We start from the raw sequence: 25,218 nt of genomic DNA, 5'->3' as shown, positions 1-25,218 counted from the left end.
AGGGTTGCTGACTAATTTCAGAGGCTGCCCCAGAACACAGATGCCTGCGAATGAGTGCTCTCGGCCTCTGCAGAAAAGAACCACTCCGCGGAGACACTGAAGCCAATTCCCTTTCAATAAGCTTTATTGCAAGGGCTGGATCTATTTTCCTGCTCTTTTGAAAATCTGGGTAGGATAAGTTAATAAAACACTTGCTGAATGAGGGACAATTATCGAGTAGACGATAATATCAGCCATGGAAGTTGTTAAAGCAGGAGTGGGGGCGGGGGCGGGGGCGCGGGCAGCAGCGGGGATGGATGGGATGTAGTTCTGCAGACCTCAGCTTCTATACTGGGTCCACACTGTGATCCTGGTCTGGATCCTGCACTAGAGTTTTGCAAAGTGTGTCACCCCTGGAGGACACTGGGCAACAGGTACTTGGGATCCCACTACCTTATTTCTAAAAACCTGCATGCGAGTCTACAATGACCTCAAAATAAAAAAAAAATTTTTTTAACTATTCCACTGAAAAAACAGTGCCATTCATTAAAACATCCATAACAGAGTTATGGAACCCTCACCTAAAGCCAATTAGGAACACAGATTTAATATCTCCCTAAGCAACATTAATTATACAACTGTTAATTATGCAAATGGGATATACAACCATGTATGCTTGGGAATCTGGGTTCATAAGACAACTCTTATTACACGTCTAATTTATAGATTTTCTTAAATACAATCATTAAAATTACTTAAAATATTTTATTTTTCTAGCTTTCTGCTTTGGTAGGTTTAGAAATACAGCCTTGAGAGAGATTATAGAAAAAAGTGTTAAAACATGCTGATAAAAATCACCGATCCTGGTTGATGACAAATTTGTCCTGCACAGTCACATTTTCCTGAGCTTATAAGGCGGTCCAAGTGCAGGGAAACTGCTTATGCTTATCATATGCAATTGGCTTTGACAAAGAGCTAGAGAGTTGTCTTATAAACAGATGAAAAAGATGCTGTGGTAGTGGCTGTGTCCTTATCAGGCTCATCGCCTCTTCTGAATGAACACCACTCCTCTTTCTATGGCATAGCCCCCTAGTTTTCCATTTCAAGAACTATCATCAAAAATAATCATCAGTATAGATGCACAATGATAAAAAGGTTTATATCTTTCCCAGTTATGCTGAAAGACATTCACCTGTGTCATTTTCCCTTAGGAGCAAAAAAACATAGCCCCCTTTGACAATTCTGGGTCAGTGCTTACCATCATCAACAGCATGAGCGATGATTACGTAAATGCTGTCATTGACATGAGGAGATTCGCGGTCAACCGGCTTCACGGTGATGACCACCCCAGAGCGCTCATCTATGCTGACCCAGTTTGCGGGATCATAAGCCAGTTTGTATCTTGCAGAAGAAAACACATGTAATTTTTAAAATTAAAAAGTTACATCAAGAGACAAGTCCAAATATACCACAGCAGACATGATTCCCATTGTGAATCTGGGAAATTGTAAGAACCTCTGTTAGGAGTGTTTCTGGCTCTGATGAAGGCCCCAGAGACCTGAGACCCGACCAGAGTGTCAGATCAACATTCACTGAACACCAGGTGTCCTGTCCTTGTCGGGCTGCACATAACTCTGTCCACCTCGGGGAAAATTTTTCATCCTGGAAAAGAGCCAGTCTTCAGTTGCCTGCAGGAGCTGGTGGCTTCATGTTAAGCCAAGCTCGGCCGTGCAACAGAAGCACAAGACTACATTACCCCTGGAGCCTAGAGGATTCACACGTGGGTAATGCAGCCAGGCAACGTGCTTGTCTACATCCTGCTTCATCTGTGTGCACCTGGTAACCATTTTAATGGGCGAGCACACTGGGCCTTCCAGAATTCCCCAAGACCTGTCAGAGTCAGATGGCAGCCATCAGAACCAAGTGGAACCATCGGAACCCAACCTACCTGCTGAGAGACCCACAGAAGGAAAGGCCTGGACCCACAGGCAAACAGAAAAGATGTCGCTCCCCAAAACATCTGAAGACCGGGGGTTTCATGTGCCTTCTCTTCCTCATCACTTAAAGGCCCTGGAAAAGGTCAGTAACTCTCCCTGTCTGATATTTGTCAAGTCAGGGTTTACAAAGGAACCAACCATAGTCTAGGGACAGGAATATAGCCCTGAATCAGATTTGGGGTCTCTGTGGGTATCCCCCAGAAGAGGTCCAGGCAGGGACTAGGAGCATCGGCATCATCTTGGAGCTTGTTAGAAATGCAAATCTCAGTCCCAACCCCAGACCTCAAAATCAGAGACCCCAAGGGTGAGACCCAGAAAAGGGCATTTAACAGGCCTTCCAAGTGACTCTGATTCATGCTGCAGTTGGGCCTCTTTAACTCAGCACTTGCTTGCATAGACCTGTGGTGTTCTAGAACTCCAGGTTAGCTGCGCCCAAGGAGATAAGAGAGAAAACTGAGAAGCAAGCGTCAGGAAATTTTTATAGTCAGTGGCATTACTGTGACCCCCAAGCACATGATCATTTTTTTGTAATTTATTTTTAAATATTTTATGAAATTATTATTCCACAGTGAACTGGTAATTTTAAAAAGCAAATCTGGTCCTTCTCAATGGTTAAGTCAAGAAGAGTTGCTCTAAGGAAGAATCTCAAACTCTAGTGCCCACAGGGGTGTCCCGAGCAGGTGCAAGAAATGAGCAAAGCTGGTCGGATAAGGATTGATGTCAGCTGATAAGCGAGAGGTCAAAGGGACCTCTCCCCATGCCCCCGATGATCATGACCCCATTGGACACTGACTCAGTAATGCCAAATCTTCCTCTGTTTCAAGAACATTCAGATAATTCAGGTTGTTAGCATACTCTTGATTTTTAAATGCTGGCAGCTTTATTATCTCTTTCTTTTTATTGCAGTAAAATGCACATAACATACAATTTACCACCTTCACTGTTTTAAATTGCATTTCAGTGGGATTAAATATTAACTCATCACACTGCTATGCAACCATCACCACCATCCATCTCCACAGCTCTTTTCATTCTTGTAAAATTGAACTCTGTGCCTACTAAACAATAACTTTCCATTTCCCTTCCTACCAGCCCCTAGAAATCACCATTATATTTTATTTCTTTATGAGTTTTGACTACTCTAAGTACCTCCTATAAGTGAAATTGTACAGAATTTGTCTTTTTGTGACTAGTGCATTTCACTTAGCACAATGTCCTTAGGGTCCGTCCATGTTGGAGCATATTGCAGAATTCCCTTCATTTTTAAGGCTGAATAATATTCCATTGCATGTATGGACCACATTTTGTTTTCCCATTCATCATCAATGGCTCCCTGGCTTGCTTCCACATTTTAGCTATTGTGATTAATGCTGCTATCAACATGGGTGTACAAGCATCTCTTTGAGGCCCTGTTTTCAGTTCTCTTGGGCATGTACCCAGAAGTAGAATTGCTGGATCATATGGTAGTTCTATTTTTAATTTTTTGAGGAACTCCGCTACTGTTTTTCTCAGAGGCTGTATCACCTTATATTCCCATCAGCAGTGCCCAAGGATACCAATTCCTCCACATTCTCCCCAACACTTGTTTTCCATTTTTTGGTGTTTTTTTTTTAATTGGAGGATAATTGCTTTACAATGTTGTGTTGTTTTCTGCTGTACAACAGTGTGAATCAGCAATTGAACTGAGGTGGTTCAAATCTGATGAACCTAGAGGCTGTTTTCTGGGGTTTTTTGATAAGTGTGAAGTGGTATCTCACTGCAGTTTTGATTTGCATTCCCCTCAGGATTAGTGATGTTGAGCATCTTTCATGTGTTTGTTTGCCACTTGTATCTTCTTTAGAGAAATGTCATGTTTTTTGTCCATTTTTAGATGAGGGTGTTGTTGTTGCTCTTGTTGAGTTTTTGAAGTTCTCTATATTTTATGGATCTTAATCCCTTATCAGATTATGACTTGCCAGGATTTTCTCCCATTCTGCCTTTGTACTCTGTGGGTAGTGTCTTCTGATGCAAAAACAACGTTTCGGTTTTCACGAAGTCCGATTTGACTATCTTTTCTTTTGTAATCTGTGCCATTGCTGTCATTTCCAAGAAATGATCGCCACGTCCAGTGTTGTGAAGTTTTGTCCTAGGTTTTCTGCTAATAGTTGTATTATTTTAGGTCTTACGTTTACTTACTTGATCCATTTTGAGTTAATTTTTTAAATAATTGTATTTATTTATTTTTGGCTGTGCTGGGTCTTCGTTGTTGCTCAGGCTTTTCTGTTCATTGCAGCGAGCGGGGCTACTTTCCAGTTGCGGCACACAGCCTTCTCATTGCAGTGGCTTCTTTTGTTGCTGAGCACAAGCTCTAGGGCACGAGGGCTTCAGCAGTGGCATCCGCCTCTAGAACATAGGTTCAATAGTTGTGACGCATGGGCTTAGTTGCTCCACTGCATGTGGAATCATCCCGGATCAGGAATCGAACCCATGTCTCCTGCATTGGCAGGCAGATTCTTTACCGTTGATCCAGCAGGGAAACCCTTGAGTTAATTTCTGTATATGGTGTTAGGTTTTCTGTTGGTGTCTTTGGATATCAAGAAAGCCTCTTGAAGATAACACCGAGTCAGATCATGTGTTTTTATCCATTCTGCCAAGCTCTGTCTTTTAATTGGAGAGTTTAATCTTTATATGTCTAAATTAATTACTGATGAGAGGGGAATTAATGTCTGTTAATTTTTCACCCACCCCGGCTCCCACAGGCTGTGTAAGCAGTTCCAGGGATAGAGGCGCAGCTGCCTTGCATGGAGCTGAATGTGAGGGAGGTACTGAACTAAGAGCCGAGATGAACCTCAGTGAACCATGGTTTGCACTGTCTTCCCTGGAAGTTGCAATCCTTCCACAGATTCCTGAGTTCCAAATTCAGTCCATCAGACAAATTCTGCCAGCACCGTCATTGTCCGGATGGGGAGACTGATTCCTGGCGCTTTCCGCTCTGCCACCTTCCTGGGGATTGTGGCAACTTCATTTTTAAAAAACAAAACATTAAGCTATCCAAGTATCCATCAACAGATGAATGGATAAACAAAATGTGGTATATACACACAGTGGAAATATTATTCAACTTTAAAAGGAAGGAAATTCTGTCACATTCTAGAGCATGAATGAAACTTGAAGACACTATGTATGCTAAGTGAAATATGCCAGTCACAAAAGGAAAGTCTGTGTGATCCCATTTATATGAAGTACTTAGAGCAGTCACATACATAGAGACAGAAAGTAAAACGGTTGTGCAGGGTCCTAGAGGTGGGGGAGAATGGGGGGGGGGTTATTGTTTACTGGGTGCAGAGTTTTAATTTGGGGAAATGAGACGGAGGAGAGATTTTGCAGATGGGTGGTGGGAAGGTGCAATGTGACATACAGTATAAATGTACTCAATGTCCCTGAACCACACACTTGAAAACAGAGAGTGGTAAACTCTATGTACATTTTGCCACAATTGAAGACACTTCTGCTGGCCAGAAGCCACAAGGCTGCCAGTTTATAGCATTTGGTAAAGAGGGACTAGAAAGACATAACAAATTATTTTAATACAGGAAAAAGACTGTAAAATAATTTTGTGCTCTATGCAAAGGAAATGAACACGTGGATTCCTCCCACAAGGGTCAGAGGACACTACAGAAGGAAAACAGCATTGAACCTGGGCTAGGGCAGTTCTGGGGTGGGTGACTTATGGCATTTTCCCAGCTGGGATGGAGTCGCCCTCAGGAGCACATAGAAGGAGCCAATTTCGAACAGGAACCCTCTCCGGCACGTGGCTAATTCTGCATGAACTCCCACCCTTCCCACTCCAGTCTCCCCACCTTATCTGGCCGGCGGTTCTATCTGGATCTGTAGCGTTGAACATTCCCAGCTGAGTCCCCGGCCCTGCGCCATCGACCTCACTGACGATGAAGGTCCCTGGGTGGAAGGTGGGCGGGTCGTTGACATTGGTCACCCGCACACTCACGGTGGCGCTGGCCGAGGCCTGCCGGGGCCTCTGCAGCTGCCCACCCTCGCACAAGAAGAGTGGCTCTTCGTTCTCCACAGCCACAACCAGGTTCCACTCTGCCTGAGTCTCATGGTCCAAAGGCTGCCACCCCAGAGAGAAGGTTTCATTAGTCCCCGCGGCTCTGCCGGCCAGAGGGAGCCTCTCAGCATGAGTTGTCACTGCTAACCCAGCGCCTGTGGCTTCTGTGCTTCATTTATTATTTACATTGTCTTTGATAATGATCAAAAGACAGTTGTCAGCCCATTTTCAAATCATTTATAGAGTTCTTTTTTTTCCCCTCCCTCCTCCTGGTTGAAAAGAGCCACCATCAGTCAGAGGGTAATGAAAAATGCAACAAAAACCATAACCTAATGAAACATTAATGTAACAACTCTCCTGCAAAAACCCAGTGGCGCTTAGGGAAATATGGATATTAATGATCATAGCTGTTCAGGGGACAAAGTGGTCAGTGACTTAAAAGGGTTGAAAGACTAGGAATATTTGGGAAATCCAGCCCCAGGCATTTGGCATGGAAAACCCACAGAGCCCTGCTATTCACAGCGTGGTATGTCCCCTCGGCATCATCCGGGAGCTTGTTACACTGACAAGCAGAATCGGCCCCACTCCAGATATATTCACTCAGGTCTGCCTTTGAAGCTGACCCCCAGGCTGACTCACTTGCACTATACCAGAGGCACTGGTCATTCTAGGGTCTACCGAGAGCAATTAAGACTAAAGGCACTGGAGTCAGACTGCTCCAGTCAGAACCCCTACTCCAGTCATGTGACTTCATGAAACCAACCCAGCCTCTCTGGGCTTCAGTTTCCTCATCATTAAATGAGATAATAATACTTTATTGCAGGGCCAACTCTCTACTAGGCACAGCAGGCAGAGTGTCAGGAGCCCACAGTATTTTTACGGGTCCGTGCAAATGTTCCAATTTCTTTTAAACCCAGAAGAAAAATGAACTCACGGGGTTTGAGAAAATGTCATAAATGATTTTATCACATCAGGAGAAAGAAACACATTAGGGACTACATAAACCTACTATATTTTGTCTAAAACAGACCCAAAGAATTTAATGTTGAAGTAACTGGTCATATCAAAAATAATCTTGAATACTGATATGATTTTGATGGGAGGAGCCATGAAGGCAAAGAGCTGAGGATCCATGCAGCCCTGCGTTCCTCACTGGCCATGGTGACTTGTGACCCAGCAGTCCATGTGCTCAGAACACATAGATCATCTATTGGCACCTACTACATTGTCAGGAGTCCTACAGAAAGGGCCTCGGTATTTACAGCCACCTGCTCGGATGCATTTACCTTGATAATATTTAAAATCCCTTCATTGGTCTCAGGATCTGTTGGAATGTGAAAATGTCCCTCTTCGTTGCCATTCGTTATGTTGAACTTCACTCTCCATGCTGCTGTAGATGGTGAATCACCATCTTGAACCCCAAGACGTAACACACCCTGGCTGGCCCAGCCTTCCGAAATCTGAACGTCATACTGAGAGAGATGATCATCATTGTTGTGGAGAAAAAGAAACACAGTCGGAAAAGAAAACGCAGAGAGACAACAACTTGGATGCTTCTCCTATGATTGAACTTGACCACTAAGGATCTGGAAGTCTGTTACAGCAGAGAATGTGTCAACAACAAATATTTCGTCCCTGTGACTGGATACCCAAATAACTGAAGAGCTGCATAACTTTAAAAGTGCCCTTCTATCCAGTGCAAAGCACCACTTTTAGAATAATAGTACACACCTTATTTTATGCTGCCTACAAAAATCTAACTCTACTAAAATAGAGCTCTTATGTATTTTAATTAAGGTGATAATCTTTCTAATACATAATAGATCTTTAAAATAGCTCCTTATTCAATACTTTTGGTGACAAGATAATTTCTCCAGCACATCAAAATAACAATGTGTATTTTTTCCAGCCCTACTTTCGAGAGTACAGCTTTTTACTAAGTCAGGGAAGGATTTTGAAATAAGACTCAGATATAATAAATATGTTTCAGTTATTACATACTGTTAAATGAGGTGCTTTCATTGGAAGTATTTAAACTTCTGTTTATTAATTAATTAATTATATTATTATATATAATATATAATTATATATAATAATATAATTAATTTTTTTAATGACACTTACAAAAAATAAGTGTTTGTAGCATTTGTTTATTCAACAAAGACTGTTGTGTACCAGATTCTGGTTTCGATGCTGTGAACAAAACAGCAAAAATCCCATCCCCAAGGAGCTGAGAACTGAGTGTATGTATGTTAGGGGGGTCAGGTTGGGAATTTTTTTTTTTTTTTCAGGTTGGGAATTTAACCAGGTCATCAGAAAAGACCTCCCTGAGAGGGGTCAGAAGAAAGACAGAAATACAATGGACGTTTTCCTCTTAAAAATTCATATAGAAGAGTGAAAAATTAAGAAACTAAAAGCAGATTATGACTGGTTTTTATTTCCTCTCTTAGCAATCTTCTGCATTTTAAGTGGTTTCGTATTCCCAAACTGAGTGCCAGCACCTTCTTCAACCCTGAGGACCTAGCAGCCTGTGAAATCTTGTTTGGAGCCCAATATATAAACCAGATGAGCTGGGGAAGGCCTGGCCTGATCCTGCCTGCCCATCTTATTTCAGAGCTCTGAACATTGTGGGTCAGGCTTGGGACAATTGGGCATGGTGGCAGACATTTCTGGTTGTCACGACTTGGAATGCTACTGGCCTCCAGAGGGCAGAGGTCAAGGATGCTATTGTTCAACATGCTACAGGTCACTGGGCAGCCCCACCTTCCCCCCACCCTCCCTGTGCCCTTCCTCCATCTCCAAAACATCATCAGTGTGGAAAGTGAGAGGCCCTGAAGTGGATGGAGCCTGGATCCTCTGTCCTCCCCGAGCCTCAGCCTTCTTATTTGCAGGATGGAAAACGCAGCAGCTATAATCAGTGAAAACCTAGGGATTCCTGTCAATACTCTGAACATCGTTCTGGCACAAAATAGTAACAAATGTAGGCTCACATGATTGCCATTAACTGGTTCCCTATCAATGCAGTTGACTTCTTGATTTTAAGCTGAAGTTATTTTGGAGATTGCCTGTATCTTGGATGATGGAGGAATTCCCTCAGCAAACAGAGCCTGGGGCATGGAGACTGTTCGATTGGGGACTTACGTGGTCCTGGGTGAACCTGGGCATGTGGTTGTTGCTGTCTTGCACGTGCACATGAACAGTGGCTGTGGATGACAGCGGCGGGTTGCCGCAATCCTTCGCTTCAATGAGTAGTGTAAACCGAGGCGCCGTCTACATAAGGAGGAAAACGTAGGTGAAACCTTTCAAATGCAGGAAAAGGAAATCTAATACAGAAATGTTCCATTTTAGCAATTTCAGTAGCCAGTCTAGCCACAGAGGGTTTCCCACTGCAAATGCAAATGCTCAGAGAGGGAGAACCCATTTTATTTTCCAAAGCAATAAAGTGCACATAACCTCATAATCTAAGCATCCTGACAGTCGCACTTCTCCACTAACACGGTCAATCCGGAAACCACTCTCTCTCAGTACTGGTGTTTGAGAAACAAGGAAGTAAAGCACTTGAGAGTTTGGAGTATTTTCTTGATCCAGATCCACTGCTGACATCTGAAAAACAGGTTGACCTGGAAAGAATTTTTTAAATTGTTACCATTGGCCAACAGCAGCCTATCCAACCAGTAGAAGAATGATTCTTTGCTGAATGGCACTGGGGCTTACACCAGAATGGACTGAGTATGTAAATATAAAGGTCAAGCTATAGACATACTAGACAAAGTGAAGAGGGATATTTAAATCGTCATAAGGTCAAGAAGGACTTTCTAATCATGATTGCAAATACAGAGGCTTAAAGGATAAAATCAATAGATCAATTTTTAAGTATGTGGCAAAAAAAAAAAAAAAAATATAAATAAAAGGAAGGAAATGATAAACCAGGAAAATATATTTGGAATACATGTTGGCAGACAGAGACATAGACATTCTTAATGTCAAAGGAGGAGGTTGAAGTCAAGAAGAAAAAATGACAATGATGCTAACAGAAGTGGACAAAGAAAAGAAACGAGCAACTGACAAGGGAACTAGAAATGGCCAGGAAAGTTATCACATGTTCAAGCACTTGGTAACTAGAGATGAACAGTACACTAAGCCCTGTCATATGCTGCTGGGCTGTGGATAAATTGCAACACGAAAGTTGTGTGCGTGGTTTGGAGCAGCAATTCTACCTGTCTGAATTTGTGCTAAGTAGGCAATGTTTGAATGGCACACGCTTCTAGCTCAGATATGTTCACTGAAGCATGTTTTGTAAAAATAACAAAATGTGACAATGAGATGTAAATGTGCAACCAAAGAAGATTGGTTAAAAATCTTAAAGCACATCCATAAAATAAAATACGACACACAAGATGCTCTAGGAGAATACTGTTAGGTTATAAACAGTAAAATTGCATTTTAAAGAGAAAACTCTAAATATGCACACATGAAAAGATGTGCTCATATATTTGTGTGTATGTGTTAGTCACTCAGTTGTGTTCAACTCTTTGTGACCCCTTGAACCATAGTCCACCAGGCTTCTGTCCATGGGATTCCCCAGGCAAGAATCCTGGAATGGGTGGCCATGTCCTTCTTCAGGTCATATATTTATATATATGTAATATAAACACATGTACATTTTGTACTATGATAAAAATGAAAAAAAAATAGATATACAAATATACGTTTGTAATTATGTGTATAAATCTGTGAATATATACACACATATAAATGTAACGTGCCATGTGTGTATACACACACACATATGTAAAATGCAAAGAAAAATATTGAAAGAATATAAACGAGAATATTAACAGTACTTATCTCTAATTGGTAGCATTAAAGATGCTTCCTATTTTAGTCTTTTTGTTTCTTGGAATTTTCCAAATTTGCTCGAGACTGTTTTGCAAAATAAATAATGCTTTTTGTTATTCAAATAGATGCTCATATTAATGAGGATGCTTCAGGTTTCAAGACTCACAGAATCCTAGCTCAGGAATTTTAGATGCCGTCTTGCTGCCATTTTACAGATGTTTACAGATAACTTCTCAGGGATATGCAGGATCCCACCACCCACCTCTGCTGCTTCTTCCTCCATTCATTTATTTTAGGTTGATATTTACAGATTAGCTCTTCCAACTGACAATTTCCACATCATTTTGCTGCTGATACAAAATGAAGCGTGGAGACCTCATGGCATTTTGCTCTCATCCAGGGCCTGTGACCTTTGGGATGTGAACAGTGAGAGGCCTCCCTAAAGACAAGTAGGACTGAGGCGCCCTATCACTACAGAAGCTGGAAAACCTTCACGGCACAGAGAAGACAGGGACCACCCCCCCAGCCCCACCTTGCACACCTGCAGCGTGGTCCTCCTTCACACTGATGTTAAATTCCTTCTCAGGGAACTCAGGAGCATGATCATTCACATCCTTGATCCTTATGTTGATAATCAAGGATTTATCCACGATGTGTCCTGTTAAGCGATTGGCAACATCAAAATAAACCTAAGAAGCAGAGAAACCATATTACTGTTGCAGAACCATTGATTTGGTGGCATGAATCCCATCCCAGTCAGTAATACTGTGTATCCTGCATCGGTGTCCTCCATAGACTGAAAGTTCCTGAAGGCAGGGGTCACAGGCTCTCATTCACCCTGTGACCCCAGGGACTGAGCATAGACTGGGCACTCAACAAGTGTTTGTAGGACAGATCAATGAGCTGATTTGAAAAAATACTTCATTCATTATTACTATTAATAGTAGGTTCAAATCTCAATTTCTCCACCTGTATCAACATAGGCAAGTTGTTATGAGCCTCAGTTCCTATATACTATATGTCTTGTAATGAAAAGTAAGCATACTATTGAATACTGGTGAAACGTTGCAGAGAGAAAGTACTTAAGCTTTAGGGAGAGGGAACATTTAAAAGCAACTAGGACTAGGGATTCCCTGCAGCTCTAGTGCTTAGGACTTAGTGCTTTCACTGCCGTGGGCCCAAGTTCAATCTTTGGTCAGGGAACTGAGATCCCCGCAAGCCCCACAACCAATAAATAAATAAACCAGGACAGCTATGGGCTTCCTTGATGGCTCAGTGGGTAAAGAATCTGCTTGCAATGCAGGAGACACAGGAGATGAAGCTTCAATCCCTGGGTTGGGAAGAGCCCCTGGAGGAGGACACGGCAGCCCACTCCAGCATTCCTGCCTGAAAGATCCCATGGACAGAGGAGCCTGGTGGGCTACCATCCAAAGGGTCTCAAAGAGTCCAACACGAGTGAGCAACTAAACACACACACACACGCACACACACACATAAACACGTAGAGTATAATAAGCTAGAAATCATTAAGAAAGATAATTTACAACCCCAAGTGTTTGGAAGTTAAGCAAAGCATTTCTAAATAATGTACAGATAAAAGAAGAAATCACAATGGAAATCAGAAAATATTTTGAACTGAATAGCAATTAAAACACAACAAATCGAAATGCATTTTCCTCTCATCATTCAAATATCAAACTCAGATTTTCTCTTCACGCTTTGATTCTGTAGAAGCTAGCAGCTCACTAAAAGCTTTCAAAATGATTGTTTACAGACATGCAACCATTTTTGTGTTTGGCAATAGGGATTTTTGAGATTTGCCTGTGCTATAACTTCTAGGTCTCAAATTCCCTGTTGAAATCATGTTACCAAGACACTTTTGCCTGAATTATATTCTGCTTACACAAAATGTTTAGTGAAATAAATGTGTGGTTCTTTTATTCTTCACATCAAAGGCTTGGGTGTGAAGAAGTAACCGGAAGTCTTTTTGACAGTGTGGTGATGTAAAAGTTTCTGCTTTGGTAGCATTCCTGGAGACTTCAGAGTCTTGCAAAACTCAACTCACAGTGAATCAGATTGGAGAAGTATTTATGGAATGAAAGGTAGAAAGAAAATAAGCCACACATTTGCCACTGACAAAGGAACAAACATGGCGAAGGCGTCATTGATCTGAGGGCTCATGATCTCACAAGGTCTTGTGTATGTCCCTGATTTGTGCCCCATAACAGAATCACTGTCAAAAGCAGAAAGCTCATGGGCCAGGTCCATCATTCTGCCTCAGCCAAATCACATCTGTAAGAGATTCAGGAACTGCATCATCACTCACTTACACAAAACAGCTGTTATATGTGGAAACCAACAAAAGGCAGCCTGAACCACAAGAGCCTTGATTCTGTTTTTTTAAAATAACAGTACCCATCCCAGCACTGATTAATGATTGCTTGCTGGAAAGGGCATTCTCTGGAACTGCTGAAGATGTAAGTGAATGGAAGCATCTTGAGAGGACAAGTGTTTTTACACGACCCTCGCTGCAGAGCTCCTCCCATCATTCTGCTCTGAGCAGATGCTAAAATTGGTGTGCATGCATGCGTGCATACATGCATGTGTGCAAAGAAAGCTGAGGTGCCAGTGGGAATCCTTGGGTCCTTCTGTCTCCTTGAAAGCCAATTACACCCTGTTGTTGCCATATTTTTTTTGCAAATGATTATGTAAAGTTGTGCGTGCATGCGTGCTAAGTCCTTCAGTCAAGTCTGACTCTCTGTGACCCTATGGGCTGTAGCCCACCAGGCTCATCTGTCCATGGGATTCATCAGGCAAGAATACTGGAGTAGGTTGCCGTATCCTACTCCAGGGGATCTTCCTGAACCAGAGATCAAACCCACATCTCTTGCATCTCATGCATTGGCAAGCAGGTTCTTTACCACTAGCACCACCTGGGAAGCCCCATGTGAAGCTGTAAGGACACACAAAATATTAAATATAAAAACATATAAACAAAAGCAACGTTTTTAAGTCCACTCCTGAGGACATTTAGAGAGCATCTTCCTCAAATGGTTCATTCAGGAGGGTGGTCCATGAGATTGCCTCAGCACCAATGAGGCAATTGGTGCCAACTCTTGAAGGCAACAACAACAGAGTGGTTCCAAATAGAAAAAGGGTTACATCAAGGCTATATATTGTCACTCTGCTTATTTAACTTCTGTGCAGAGTACATCATGAGAAACGCTGGTCTGGAAGAAGCATAAGCTGGAATCAAGATTGCCGGGAGAAATATCAATAACCTCAGATATGCAGATGACACGACCCTTATGGCAGAAAGTGAAGAGGAACTAAAGAGCCTCTTGATAAAAGTGAAAGAGGAGAGTGAAAAAGTTGGCTTAAAGCTCAACATTCAGAAAACTAAGATCATGGCATCCGGTCCCACCACTTCATGGCAAATAGATGGGGAAACGTGGAAACAGTGACTGACTTTATTTTTGGGGGCTCCAAAATCACTGCAGACAGTGATTTCAGCCATGAAATTAAAAGATGCTTACTCCTTGGAAGGAAAGTTATGACCAACCTAGATAGCATATTAAAAAGCAGAGACATTACTTTGCCAACAAAGGTCCGTCTAGTCAAGGCTATGGTTTTTCCAGTGGTCATGTATGGATGTGAGAGTTGGACTATAAAGAAAGCTGAGTGCTGAAGAATTGATGCTTTTGAACTGTGGTGTTGGAGAAGACTCTTGAGAGTCCCTTAGAATGCAAAGAGATCCAACCAGTCCATCCTAAAGGAGATCAGTCCTGGGTGTTCATTGGTAGGACTGATGTTGAAGCTGAAACTCCAATACTTTGGCCACCTGATGCGAAGAGCTGATTCATTTGAAAAGACCCTGATGTTGGGAAAGATTGAGGACAGGAGGAGAAAGGGACGACTGAGGATGAGATGGTTGGATGGCATCACCAACTCAATGAACATGGGTTTGGATGGACTCTGGGAGTTGGTAATGGACAGGAAGGCCTGGTGTGCTGCAGTTCATGGGGTCTCAAAGAATCGGACACGACTGAGCAACTGAACTGAACTGAACTTGAAGGCAAGGATTTAAGGGACGAGGCACCACTGTCTCAGTCACTTATCTTTAGGGCAGAAGAAACAGAAAGTGTCTCAGAGACCACATCAGAGGGATCCAGCAATGACCCTGCTCCCTGAAGAGTGAGCAGTTCTCCAGTACCACAAATGCATCTGTCGTGTCAGGAAGATTTAGAGACTGTTCATGCAGAGAAATTACTGTTCTTGTATGAGGTCAAAATGTTTAAATGGAATCCTTAATTTTCATAAAATTTAATAAATTTCTAGCCTATGTATGTTGACAATAGACAGTACGAATGCTTGCAAGGACATAGATGCAAGGAGGTCACATCTGTGGAATCAGATCAGAGAAGAAATTTGGGAGTGAGGAGAGGTTTTTAATGACTATACCATTAACATAAATAAGTAAATAAATTCTTATAGAGTTTTAAATTCCATAAGAAGCCTTTATTAGCTTTACACCTAAAAAGTAAGATAAGCAACAGGAAAGAATCATTCACTACTTGTGGGAATGCAAACAGTGTAGCTACTTTAGAAGACAGTTTGGCAATTTCTTTCAAAACTAAACATACTCTTACCACACCATCCAACAATCATGTTACATCCTGAACATGTATGTTCAGTTTTATTCATAATCATCAAAATTTGGAAGCAATCAAGATGGCCTTCTGCAGGTGAACGGATAAACAAAGACCGGTACATCCATAGTATTCCACAATGGAATATTTTTCAGCAGTGAAAAGACATGGAGGAAGCTTCAGTGCATATTGCCAAGAGAAAGAAGACAATCTTGAGCAGGTGACAGACTGTACCATTCCAACCCTATGATATTCTGGAAAAAGCAAAACTATGCAGACAGTAACAGGATCAGTAGTTGCCAAGGGCTCCGAGGAGAGGAAGGAATGAATAGATGGAGCACAAGGGAAACTTAGGGCAGTGAAGCCACGATGGCAGAAGGGTGGGTACATGGCACTATACATTCCCAAAACCCAGAGAATGTACAGCACAAAGAGTGAATCCACGTGTAGATGATGGGCTTCAGTTAATGATTATGTATGACATTGGTTCATCGATTGTAACAAATGTCCTATAGTAATGCAAAATATTAATAATAGAGGAAACTATGGGATGAGTGGGAAAGTGAGGAGGTATATAGGAACTCTGTGCATGCACACGCGCTATGTCCCTCCAGTCATGTCTGACTCTCTGCGACCCCATGGACTATAGCCCGCCAGGGTCCTTTGTCCATGGCATTCTCCAGGCAAGAATACTGGAGTGGGTTGCCATAACCTCCTCCAGGGGATCTCCCTGACCTAGGGGTCAAACTCGCATCTCTGAGAGGTAGATTCTTTACCACTGAGTCACTGGGGAAGCCCATAGGAATTCTGTACATTCTATCTATTTTTCTGTAACCCTAAAGTGGTTCTAAGAAATAACATCTATTAATTTTAAAAAAGGGCCCCTGCTTGCAAAATAAGGCATAGGCAATCATATATATATAAAAAGTAGGTCTACTCTGACTTGCTACTGAATCTCTCATTGCTTTAGGAAAAATGGCGATTTTATTTGTTGAAGAGTGAAAAGCTTTCGGGGAGTCCGCAGAGAGTCAGAAGGAGCACCAAGGAGCTCTCAAGCAGATGATCCTTTACAGTGGGAATGCTGGTTTCTCCTCTCAAGGGGCCTCTGGTGACCAGATGCAGAGCCCTGCTCAGAGACGATAAGTACGGGGTTTATTGCCAGAGAAGAAGCTCCAGTGAGGCCCAGGGAGGGTGGACTTGCCCGGGGCCTGGCTGAGCCCTTACATAAGTCAGCTCCTTTCTTCTTTCATAAGTCCTGGAGGGAGGCTCCCTTGTATTCTTCCTCTGCAACATTTTAAAAATATATTCATTTATTTGGCTGCAGTGAGTCTTAGTTGGGGCACACACAATCTCGGGTCCTCGTGTGGCAAGGGAGATCTTTATGAACCCTTAGTTGCAGCATGTGGGCTCTAGTTCCCTGACCCGGGATTGAACCCAGGCCCTCTACACTGGGAGCACTGCGTCTTAGCCATTGGACCACCAGGGAAATCCACCTGCTCTGAATTATTTGAGAGGGTCCATGACTGACAGGCTCAGAGCCTGGAGGCAAAGCAGCCCAGATTCAAGTGCAGTTAGATGTGGGGTCGACTTGACGGTGCCACCAGCTGGTGCTTCGTCTCTTCCCTCTACGGCCTCCGAGTCCAGAGTAGGCTGCTTCACCAGATAGCCGTCTTAGGACCCTGAGAGCTTCAGGCAGCCATCTGCCCCACCCTCCACTTTTCCTCGTAGCCCACATGGCCTGATCTGCTTCTCTGTTTGTACCTCCTCAGGCCTTTTTCCCAGCAGACTCACTGCTCACTGATCAACAGCCACCATGGTGGTCCTGCTCAGCATCGTAGGATGCTGTCCCGGGCCCCATGTCCACTCTCATTCAGCTCTCTCCTCTCCCTCTATGAGACAAAGGATGCTGCAAGGCTGCTAGTCCTGAACTTGTCTGCTTTGGGGACTCCAGCATACATTTTTAAATTTCTGTGCAAGCTAACTGGCTTTCTGCAGCACTGTTTCCACATGCTCCTCCATAATTTATGACGGTGCTGGCAAAGCTCTGCTCCTTAATCACCCTGACTTCTGGCTCTAAGTCTGTGCCAACTATAATCCTCCCACTTAAAAACAAGAGCCACATGTTTGTTTTATGTTTATTATTCTATGTTACATTTATTATCCTAAAGCTACATCTGAGACCTTTAGTTCTGAAAGATGCCTGAGAGGCATAAGTGCTATTTGTTTTTGCCAAGATGCTAAGAATTCCTAGGGACTCAGAATCACAATGGGGAAAGGAAATGTCATGGATATTCTCCGCACTTTTAAAGGGTTTTCAGACTTTTGTTACAGCCTTCAGATTGTTGGGTAAACATACCACAGGGTATTGATGTGATAGCTACATGAAATTACATGTACAAGATCCTTTATTCTAGACACAAGCATATAGAAAGAAACATCTTAACTGCCAAACACACAATACAAACTCACATCTATGGATAGCTTAGAAGTAGGTAAAGATAACTACGTTGGGATAAAGAGCTACAAATAATTATGAGGAATGTAAAAAGGTGACTTTCTTGAGTGTACTTGTACCCTATGAAACTGAGCATATTTTGATATAAATAGAAAAGATCTCTACACAGAAAAAAGACTTTTTCCTTCTCTCGGTTTTAAATCTTCCAGCAATTCTCAGTTCGTGCTGCTGCTTTCTTTTTTAAAATTTTTTTACTTATTTATTTTTGGTTGTTCTTGGTCTTTATTGCTGCGCAGGCTTCAGCTCGGTTTCAGTGAGGAGGGCAACTCTCTAGTTGCAGTGCACACTGGCCTCTCATTGCAGTGGCTTCTATGTTGCAGATCTTTAGAGCCCAAGCTCCGTATTTGAGGCGCACAGGCTTAATTGCTCTGGAGCATGTGGAGTCTTCCCAGACCAGGGACCAAACCCAGGTCTCCTGCATTGGCAGGCAGATTCTTTACCACTGAGCCACCAGGGAAGCCCCTGCTACTGCTTTCTTGTAAGTTTTTTATGGGATTAATCAGAAATTAGCTCCTCCCACCACCCTGTCACCTTTGGAACACAAGTTTTAGCCAGCTTTAGTGTCTCCTTTGGGGAAGGCAATGACACCCCACTCCAGTACTCTTGCCCATGGGAAATTCCATGGACGGAGGAGCCGGGTGGGCTGCAGTCCATGGGGTCGCTAAGAGTCAGACATGACTGAGCGACTTCACTTTCACTTTTCACTTTCATGCATTGGAGAAGGAAATGGCAACCCACTCCGGTGTTCTTGCCTGGAGAATCCCAGGGACAGGGGAGCCTGGTGGGCTGCCGTCTATGGCGTCGCACAGAGTCGGACATGACTGAAGTGACTTAGCAGCAGCAGCAGCAGTGTCTCCTTTACTATCTGCAAGAGTAAAGCAGTGCTGCTAGAGCTGTCTTCTTGCCAATATATTAGACTTATTGAATTTTTAATAACATCCTGTCCTTAAGGACAGTCAAAAAGCAGTAGTAAGCATTCTTAGAGAAGCCGGTAGTTAAGCTAGAGCACTCGGTTTGGGTAGTGTGCCTATGACACTCTGCTTGTCCCACCTTCAGGGCTGATAATCCTCAGCAGCCTGTCTCACATCTTGCTAACTAGTAGCTAACCCCCTGGGTTAGTCCCCTATGACTTTTGCATCAAGCTAGGTGCTCACGACGAAAATGTATTCTCCTGTGCTTCTGGAGGCCAGCACCAAAACTGGGGTGTCTATAGGGTGGGTTCCTTCCTGGGGCTCTGCAGAATGGTCCACTCCAGGCCCCTCTTCTTACTTCCCATGGTGTCAGCGATCCTTGGTGTTTCCTGGCCTATAGACACATCATTCCAGTTTCTGTCTCCAGCTTCCCATGGCCTCCTCTTCTTTCTTTCTGTTTTTCTCTCTGTGTCCAAATCTCCCTCCCCTTACAAGGATGCTGGTTACTAGACTAAGACCTAACCCAATTCAGCATGGTGCTCAGATTCTCAGTCATATCCAACTCTTAGCAACCCCATGGACTTTAGCCCACCAGGCTCCTCTGTGTGTGGTATTTCCCAGGCAAGAATACTGGAGTGGGTTGCCATTCCCTCCTCCCTGACCCAGGGATTGACCCAGTATCCTTTGCTACCTGGGGATCCCAAATGCCAGCCTTAGTACATTATTAAAGATGTTAAAAGCAATCAAACAACAATAACCAAAATAAAACCACCCCAAGCACTACGTGTTTTGTTCCATCCTTGCACAGCTTGTGCCTGTTAACTGTTGTGTCCTAACTCCTCCACTGTCAACCTGCAGAGGCCTGGGGACCAGCAGCAGCATCTCCTGGGAGCTTGTGAGAGATGCAGGAGCTCAGGCCTGCTCCACCTACTGAAATAGAACCTGCATTTTAGCCAGATTCCTAGGTGACCTGTTTGCTCAGTAAAGATAGAGAAGTGCTGTCCCAAGGTCCCCCTTATGACTTTATATTCCATCTTATTTTAATTGTTTATCTATCTATTTTATTTTTGGTTGGGCTGGGTCTTCACTGCTGCATACAGGCTTTCTCTAGTTGTGGTATGTGGGTTCCTCATTGTGGAGGCTTCTCTTGTTGCAGAGCACAGGCTGTAGGCTCAGAGGCTTCAGTAGTTCCAGCTCCCATACTCTATAGCAGGGGCTCTGTGTTCATGGTGCACAGGCTTAGTTGCCCTGTGGCATGTGGGATCTTCCTGGACCAGGGATTGAACCTGGGCTTCCTGCATTGGTAGATGAATTCTAAACCAATGGACCATCAGGGAAGTCTCTATATTCCTTCTTTTTTTAAAAAAACTGCACACTTTATGGAGGGGTTTGAGGAATTATATGGAGAGAGAAGACCTAGACCGTCATCTTTGCACGTCCTTTTGAAGTTTCGGAGAATTTCTGCCTGTTTAAAAATTACAGAGTCCAAGACCACTAATGTGTTAAGGGTATGTAGCTTATCATGTGTATGAATTTTCTAAGTCAGTGGAGAAAAGCTTCACAAATTACTCCTTGCCAATATTAAAAACATCTCCCCCCTTGAAGCAGGAATGCTTAGGCAAGCAGGCCCGAGAACAGAGCCCAGGTTCCAGCAGAATTCAAACCAGAACACAGGCTGCAGACTTCTAAGAAGCCCTGTAAGCTTTGGCTGGTATCACAAGATACTACCATGTCATTGTGGGCATTTTTATTTCAAGTTTCCTTTGCAGTTTTGAACTTGAATTTCAGCCTCATGGCAGACCATGGTATGTGCACAATTGCTCTGTCATGTCCGACTCTTTGTGACCCCATAGATAGCCTGCCAGGCTACTCTGTCCATGGAATTTCCCAGGCAAGAATACTGGAGCAGGTTGCCATTTCCTCCTTCAGGGATCTTCCCAATTTAGGGATCAAACCCACGTCACCTGAGGCCTCTACATTGGCAGGTGGATCCTTTACCACCTGGGAAGCCCAGACCATATTACTGGGGTGATAAATCATAAAGAATACGTAGACTCATAGGAACAAACCATCGCCAGGGCTGTAATTCTTCCTTCATCAGGTAACTACGCAATCCATGGAGTCCATTTGTAGCCTCTCTCCATAGATTTCATCTGTGACTCACCAAAAACTAAATCAGCCCATTTTATAAACATTTTATATGTTTAAATATCCTGATCATATCAGGATAAACCTGTATCGATTCACAGATTACAGAAATTATGACAAAGCCAAAGTCCAGAACTCGAAGAGATTGCAAAATTAATCTCTAGGTCCCAGGCACATTTCTAAAGCATGTCACAGTTTATAAGATGTCAAGCTCCCAGAGCCTGGCACACAGCCAGCTTACAGATTGCTTGCCAAATACAATACTCCTACACAATCTTCGCAGTAAATACTAGCTTATGTGCTTAGTCACTCAGTCATGTTGGACTCCTTGTGACCCTATGGACTATAGTCCACCAGGCTCCTCTGTTCATGGGATTCTCCAGGCAAAAATACTGGAGTGGGTTGCCATTTCCTTCTCCAGAGGATCTTTCTGACCCAGGGATCAAACCGGGGTCTCTTGCATTGCAGGCAAATTCTTTCCCGTCTAAGCCACCAGAGAAGCCCAAGTTTAGAATGCATCACATTTTAGGTACCTTAAAAGATGGTGTTTTCTCTCGATCAACAGGGCGGTGAACATATATTTTCCCATTCACATTATCTTCTATAGAAAACAAACCAATCTCTGGATATTCATCCACACCAGGTCCTCTGATTAAATATATTATTTCCATGTTAGCAGACATATTATTGAACAGCTGGAAGGGAAAAAAAGGAGAGGGGAAACAAACAGGGTGAGAGTAAACTACTATACCTATCAAATATCTAGGCTAATAGTTAAAGGCAGTTTTAAATTATAGTTTTGGGAATTTGTCCTAAAGAAATAAACAGGTAGGGAAAGATGCAGGAACAAGGAATACAGCAGCAGTTTGGTTTGTAATAGTGAAGAACTGGAAACAGCATAAATGTCCATCCTTATTGGAAGAATCTCATAGGGTCCTCCCCTCCCATGACACTCATGCCTCCTACCACTTCTCTGCCTGGCGTCTTAGCCTCCTGCCAACAGGGATGTGCTGAATTGGACAGGGTGATGGGCCTTTCCCGAGAGCAGCTGCCTTACCTCACCCACAAATTTCGGGAAGGGTCCCGGGTCTTCCTCTTCCAGCTCCAAGGTGGTAATAACCCATCTTCTCTTGGATCGCCGTAGAAGCCGACTGTCTCCCTGGGGATCACAGAGACTGTGATGAGGGGGAGGATGTTGGTGAGGGGCTGGGGCGGGGTGCACAGTGGTTGACATGCCTTCCCTTTCTCATCCTCACAACAGTCTCCAATGCCTAAAAATCCCAAGTGCCCATTCTCTTTACAACTACAGAGTCAGTACTAAACTGTGGGCCATGTGACGCCCGGGGATTTCACATTTATATGTGGCTCCTGACATGTTTAAGGGACTATGGGGACAACGCTAAAGATCATTGTCTAGTGTGTGCTGACACCTAAAGTCGATATGCACAGAGTTATGGGATCAATAAGAAAATTACCCCCTCTCTATTTCTCTCTCTGGGTTTCCCTTGTGGCTCAGACAGTAAAGAATCTGCAATGCAGGAGATCTAGCTTAGATCCCTGGGTGGAGAAGATCCCCTGGAGAAGGGAATAGCAACCCACTCCAGTATTCTTGCCTGGAGAATCCCATGGACAGAAGAGCCTGGCAGGCAACAGGTCATGGGGTTGCAAGAGTGACTAACACACATTCTTCTCTCCATGTTTCTGAAATCCTTGGTTGATAAAGCCTCCATTCAGTGCTGTGGGGTCTTCAATGCCTCTCTGTCTACTCATCTCCCTCATGACAGAGACTGAGACTTAGACCCAAACATGAGGGTCAGAGATTTGTTGGGCAAAGGAATATAGATAGAATTGAACAATGAGGTTTTATTTGTTTTACATATATTTTACTGTTGTTCTTCAGTTGCTCAGTTGTGTCTGACTCCTCACGACCCCATGGACTGCAGCACACCAGACTTCCCTGTCCCCCATCATCTCTCAGAGCCTGCCCAAACTCATGTCCATTGAGTCAGCAATACGATCCAACCATCTCAGCCTGTGTTGTCCCCTTCTCCTCCTGCCTTCCATCTTTCCCAGCATCAGGGTCTTTTCCAATGCGTCAGCTCTTTGCCTCAGGTGGCCTAACTATTGGAGCTTCAACTTCAGCATCAGTCCTTCTAATGGATATTCAGGATTGATTTCCTTTAGGATTGACTGGTTTGATCTCCTTGCAGTCCAAGGGACTCTCAAGAGTCTTCTCCAGCACCACAGTTCAAAAGCATTAATTCCTCAATGTTCAGCCTTCTTTATGGTACAGCTTTCATATCCATAACATGACTACAGGAAAAACCATAGTTTTGACTATACAGACCTTTGTCAGCAAAGTAATATCTCTGCTTTTTAATACGCTGTCTAGGTTTGTCATAGATTTTCTTCTAAGGAGCAAGCGTCTTTTAATTTCATGGTTACAGTCACTGTCTGCAGTGATTTTGGAACCCAAGAAAAAAAATCTGTCACTGTTTCTATTGTTTCCCCATCTTTTTGCCATGAAGTGATACAGCCGGATGCCATGATCTTCATTTTTTGAATGTTGAGTTTTAAGCCAGCTTTTTCACTATCCTCTTTCACTCTCATAAGAGGGTCTTTAGTTCCTCTTCACTTTCTGCCATCAGGGTAGTGTCATCTGCATATCTTAAATTATTGATATTTCTCCCAGCAATCTTGATTCCAGCTTGTGCTTCATCCAGCCAGGCATTTCGCATGATGCACTCTGAATATAAGTTAAATAAGCAGGGTGACAATATACAGCCTTAATGTACTCCTTTCCCAATTTGGAACCAGTCCATTGTTCCATGTCCGGTTCTAACTGTTGCTTCTTGACCTGCATACAGGTTTCTCAGAAGGCAGGTAAGGTGGTCTGGTATTCCCATCTCTTTCAGAATTTTCCACAGTTTGTTGTGATCCACACAGTCAAAGGCTTTAGTGTAGTCAATGAAGCAGAACTAGATGTCTTTCTGGAATTCTCTTGCTTTTTGTATGATCCAACAGGTATTGGCAATTTGATCTCCGGTTCCTCTGCCTTTTCTAAATCCATCTTGAACATCTGGAAGGTCTCGGTTCACGTACTATTGAAGTCTAGCTTGGAGGATTTTGAGCATTACTTTGCCAGCATATGAAGTGAGTGCAATTGTGCGGTAGTTTGAACACTCTTTGGCATTGCCCTTCTTTAGGATTGGAATGAAAACCAACTTTTCCCAGTTTTACTGTTAGCATATATTTGTTATTTTGGTTGGCCAAAAAGTTCGCTCAGGTCTCTAAGATGTTAATGGAAAAACCTGAACGAGCTTTTTGACCAACCCAATATAAGTATAGCTGATATCTAGCCACATTCATTTTTATTCAGCAGATGTGCTCCTAAAAAATTACTGAATTAGACAGTGAGTTGATCACAGGAACTACAAGAAGGAAATCCTCCCAAGGTGGATGATGATGTGGCGAAACCTCGAAGTGGTGGTGGCGACAGTGTCCCCTGCACTGGCCTGCACCCACACACTGGAGGACAGCAAGTCTGCTTCCTCTAGCTCCCCAAAGTGGAAAAGAGTGTGGGCAACCCTCTGGGCCAGGACCATATACTCAACTTCTGACTTTCACAGACTGCTCCTCTTATAATTAGACATAAAGGCATCCTCTGCAAGTCTCCACAGTCCTTCAAGATTCTAAAAGGCCACATCTAGTTACTAATCTATTTTTGGCAACTGAATATTGACAGGGCACTAAAAAACTCAAAATTGCAAGGCAGCCTCTAAGTAAAGTACAATCTCACTTGGTTTATTGAAAAACTGAATTCCAAACCCTACCTTTGTTTGATTAGTAAGATCATCGTTTTCTTGTCGGGTACTGTTGATAGTGCTGACCTTAAAAATACAAATGACATTAATTAGTAGGGAGTGTACTTAGCAGAACCAGGTAGGCCCTGCCCGAAGTCAATCTTCTAGAATTAGAGCAGAGAAAAAGAGGAACTGCATTCGGTTTTGATAACTAATTTCTTGCTCTTGACATCTCAATTCAAAATTGCCATTTCCCTTCTGTGACTGTAAGAGAACTAACCAGAAAATTCTGATCTAGTGTTACCAATGGTAGGGACATTTAAAGCCCTACC

General features: G+C 43.1%; 1 protein-coding gene across 6 annotated transcripts in view; it reads right to left on the bottom strand.

Annotated features, from left to right (window-relative positions):
- The window catches only part of CDH26 (cadherin 26), a 49,788-nt gene that overhangs the window by 15,687 nt on the left and 8,883 nt on the right, over positions 1 to 25,218 (bottom strand). For 4 of the 6 annotated variants that reach the window (XM_044927830.1, XM_044927833.1, XM_044927829.1 and 1 more), the window contains exons 2-10: positions 24,917 to 24,973; positions 22,141 to 22,242; positions 21,617 to 21,778; positions 11,393 to 11,549; positions 9,475 to 9,641; positions 9,163 to 9,291; positions 7,308 to 7,493; positions 5,816 to 6,084; positions 1,238 to 1,380 (exon numbers count right to left, since the gene is read on the bottom strand). In XM_044927830.1, coding sequence (XP_044783765.1) covers positions 1,238 to 1,380; positions 5,816 to 6,084; positions 7,308 to 7,493; positions 9,163 to 9,291; positions 9,475 to 9,641; positions 11,393 to 11,549; positions 21,617 to 21,778; positions 22,141 to 22,242; positions 24,917 to 24,973 — 1,372 coding nt within the window. The remainder of the gene's footprint in view (positions 1 to 1,237; positions 1,381 to 5,815; positions 6,085 to 7,307; positions 7,494 to 9,162; positions 9,292 to 9,474; positions 9,642 to 11,392; positions 11,550 to 21,616; positions 21,779 to 22,140; positions 22,243 to 24,916; positions 24,974 to 25,218) is intronic. The other 2 variants (XM_044927831.1, XM_044927832.1) reach the window with 2 other exon arrangements.

Source organism: Bubalus bubalis, chromosome 14 (genome assembly GCF_019923935.1).
Source record: "Bubalus bubalis isolate 160015118507 breed Murrah chromosome 14, NDDB_SH_1, whole genome shotgun sequence".
NCBI lineage: Eukaryota > Metazoa > Chordata > Mammalia > Artiodactyla > Bovidae > Bubalus > Bubalus bubalis.
The sequence above is the reverse complement of the archived record's forward strand: the minus strand, read 5'-3'. Positions and strand labels throughout refer to the sequence as shown.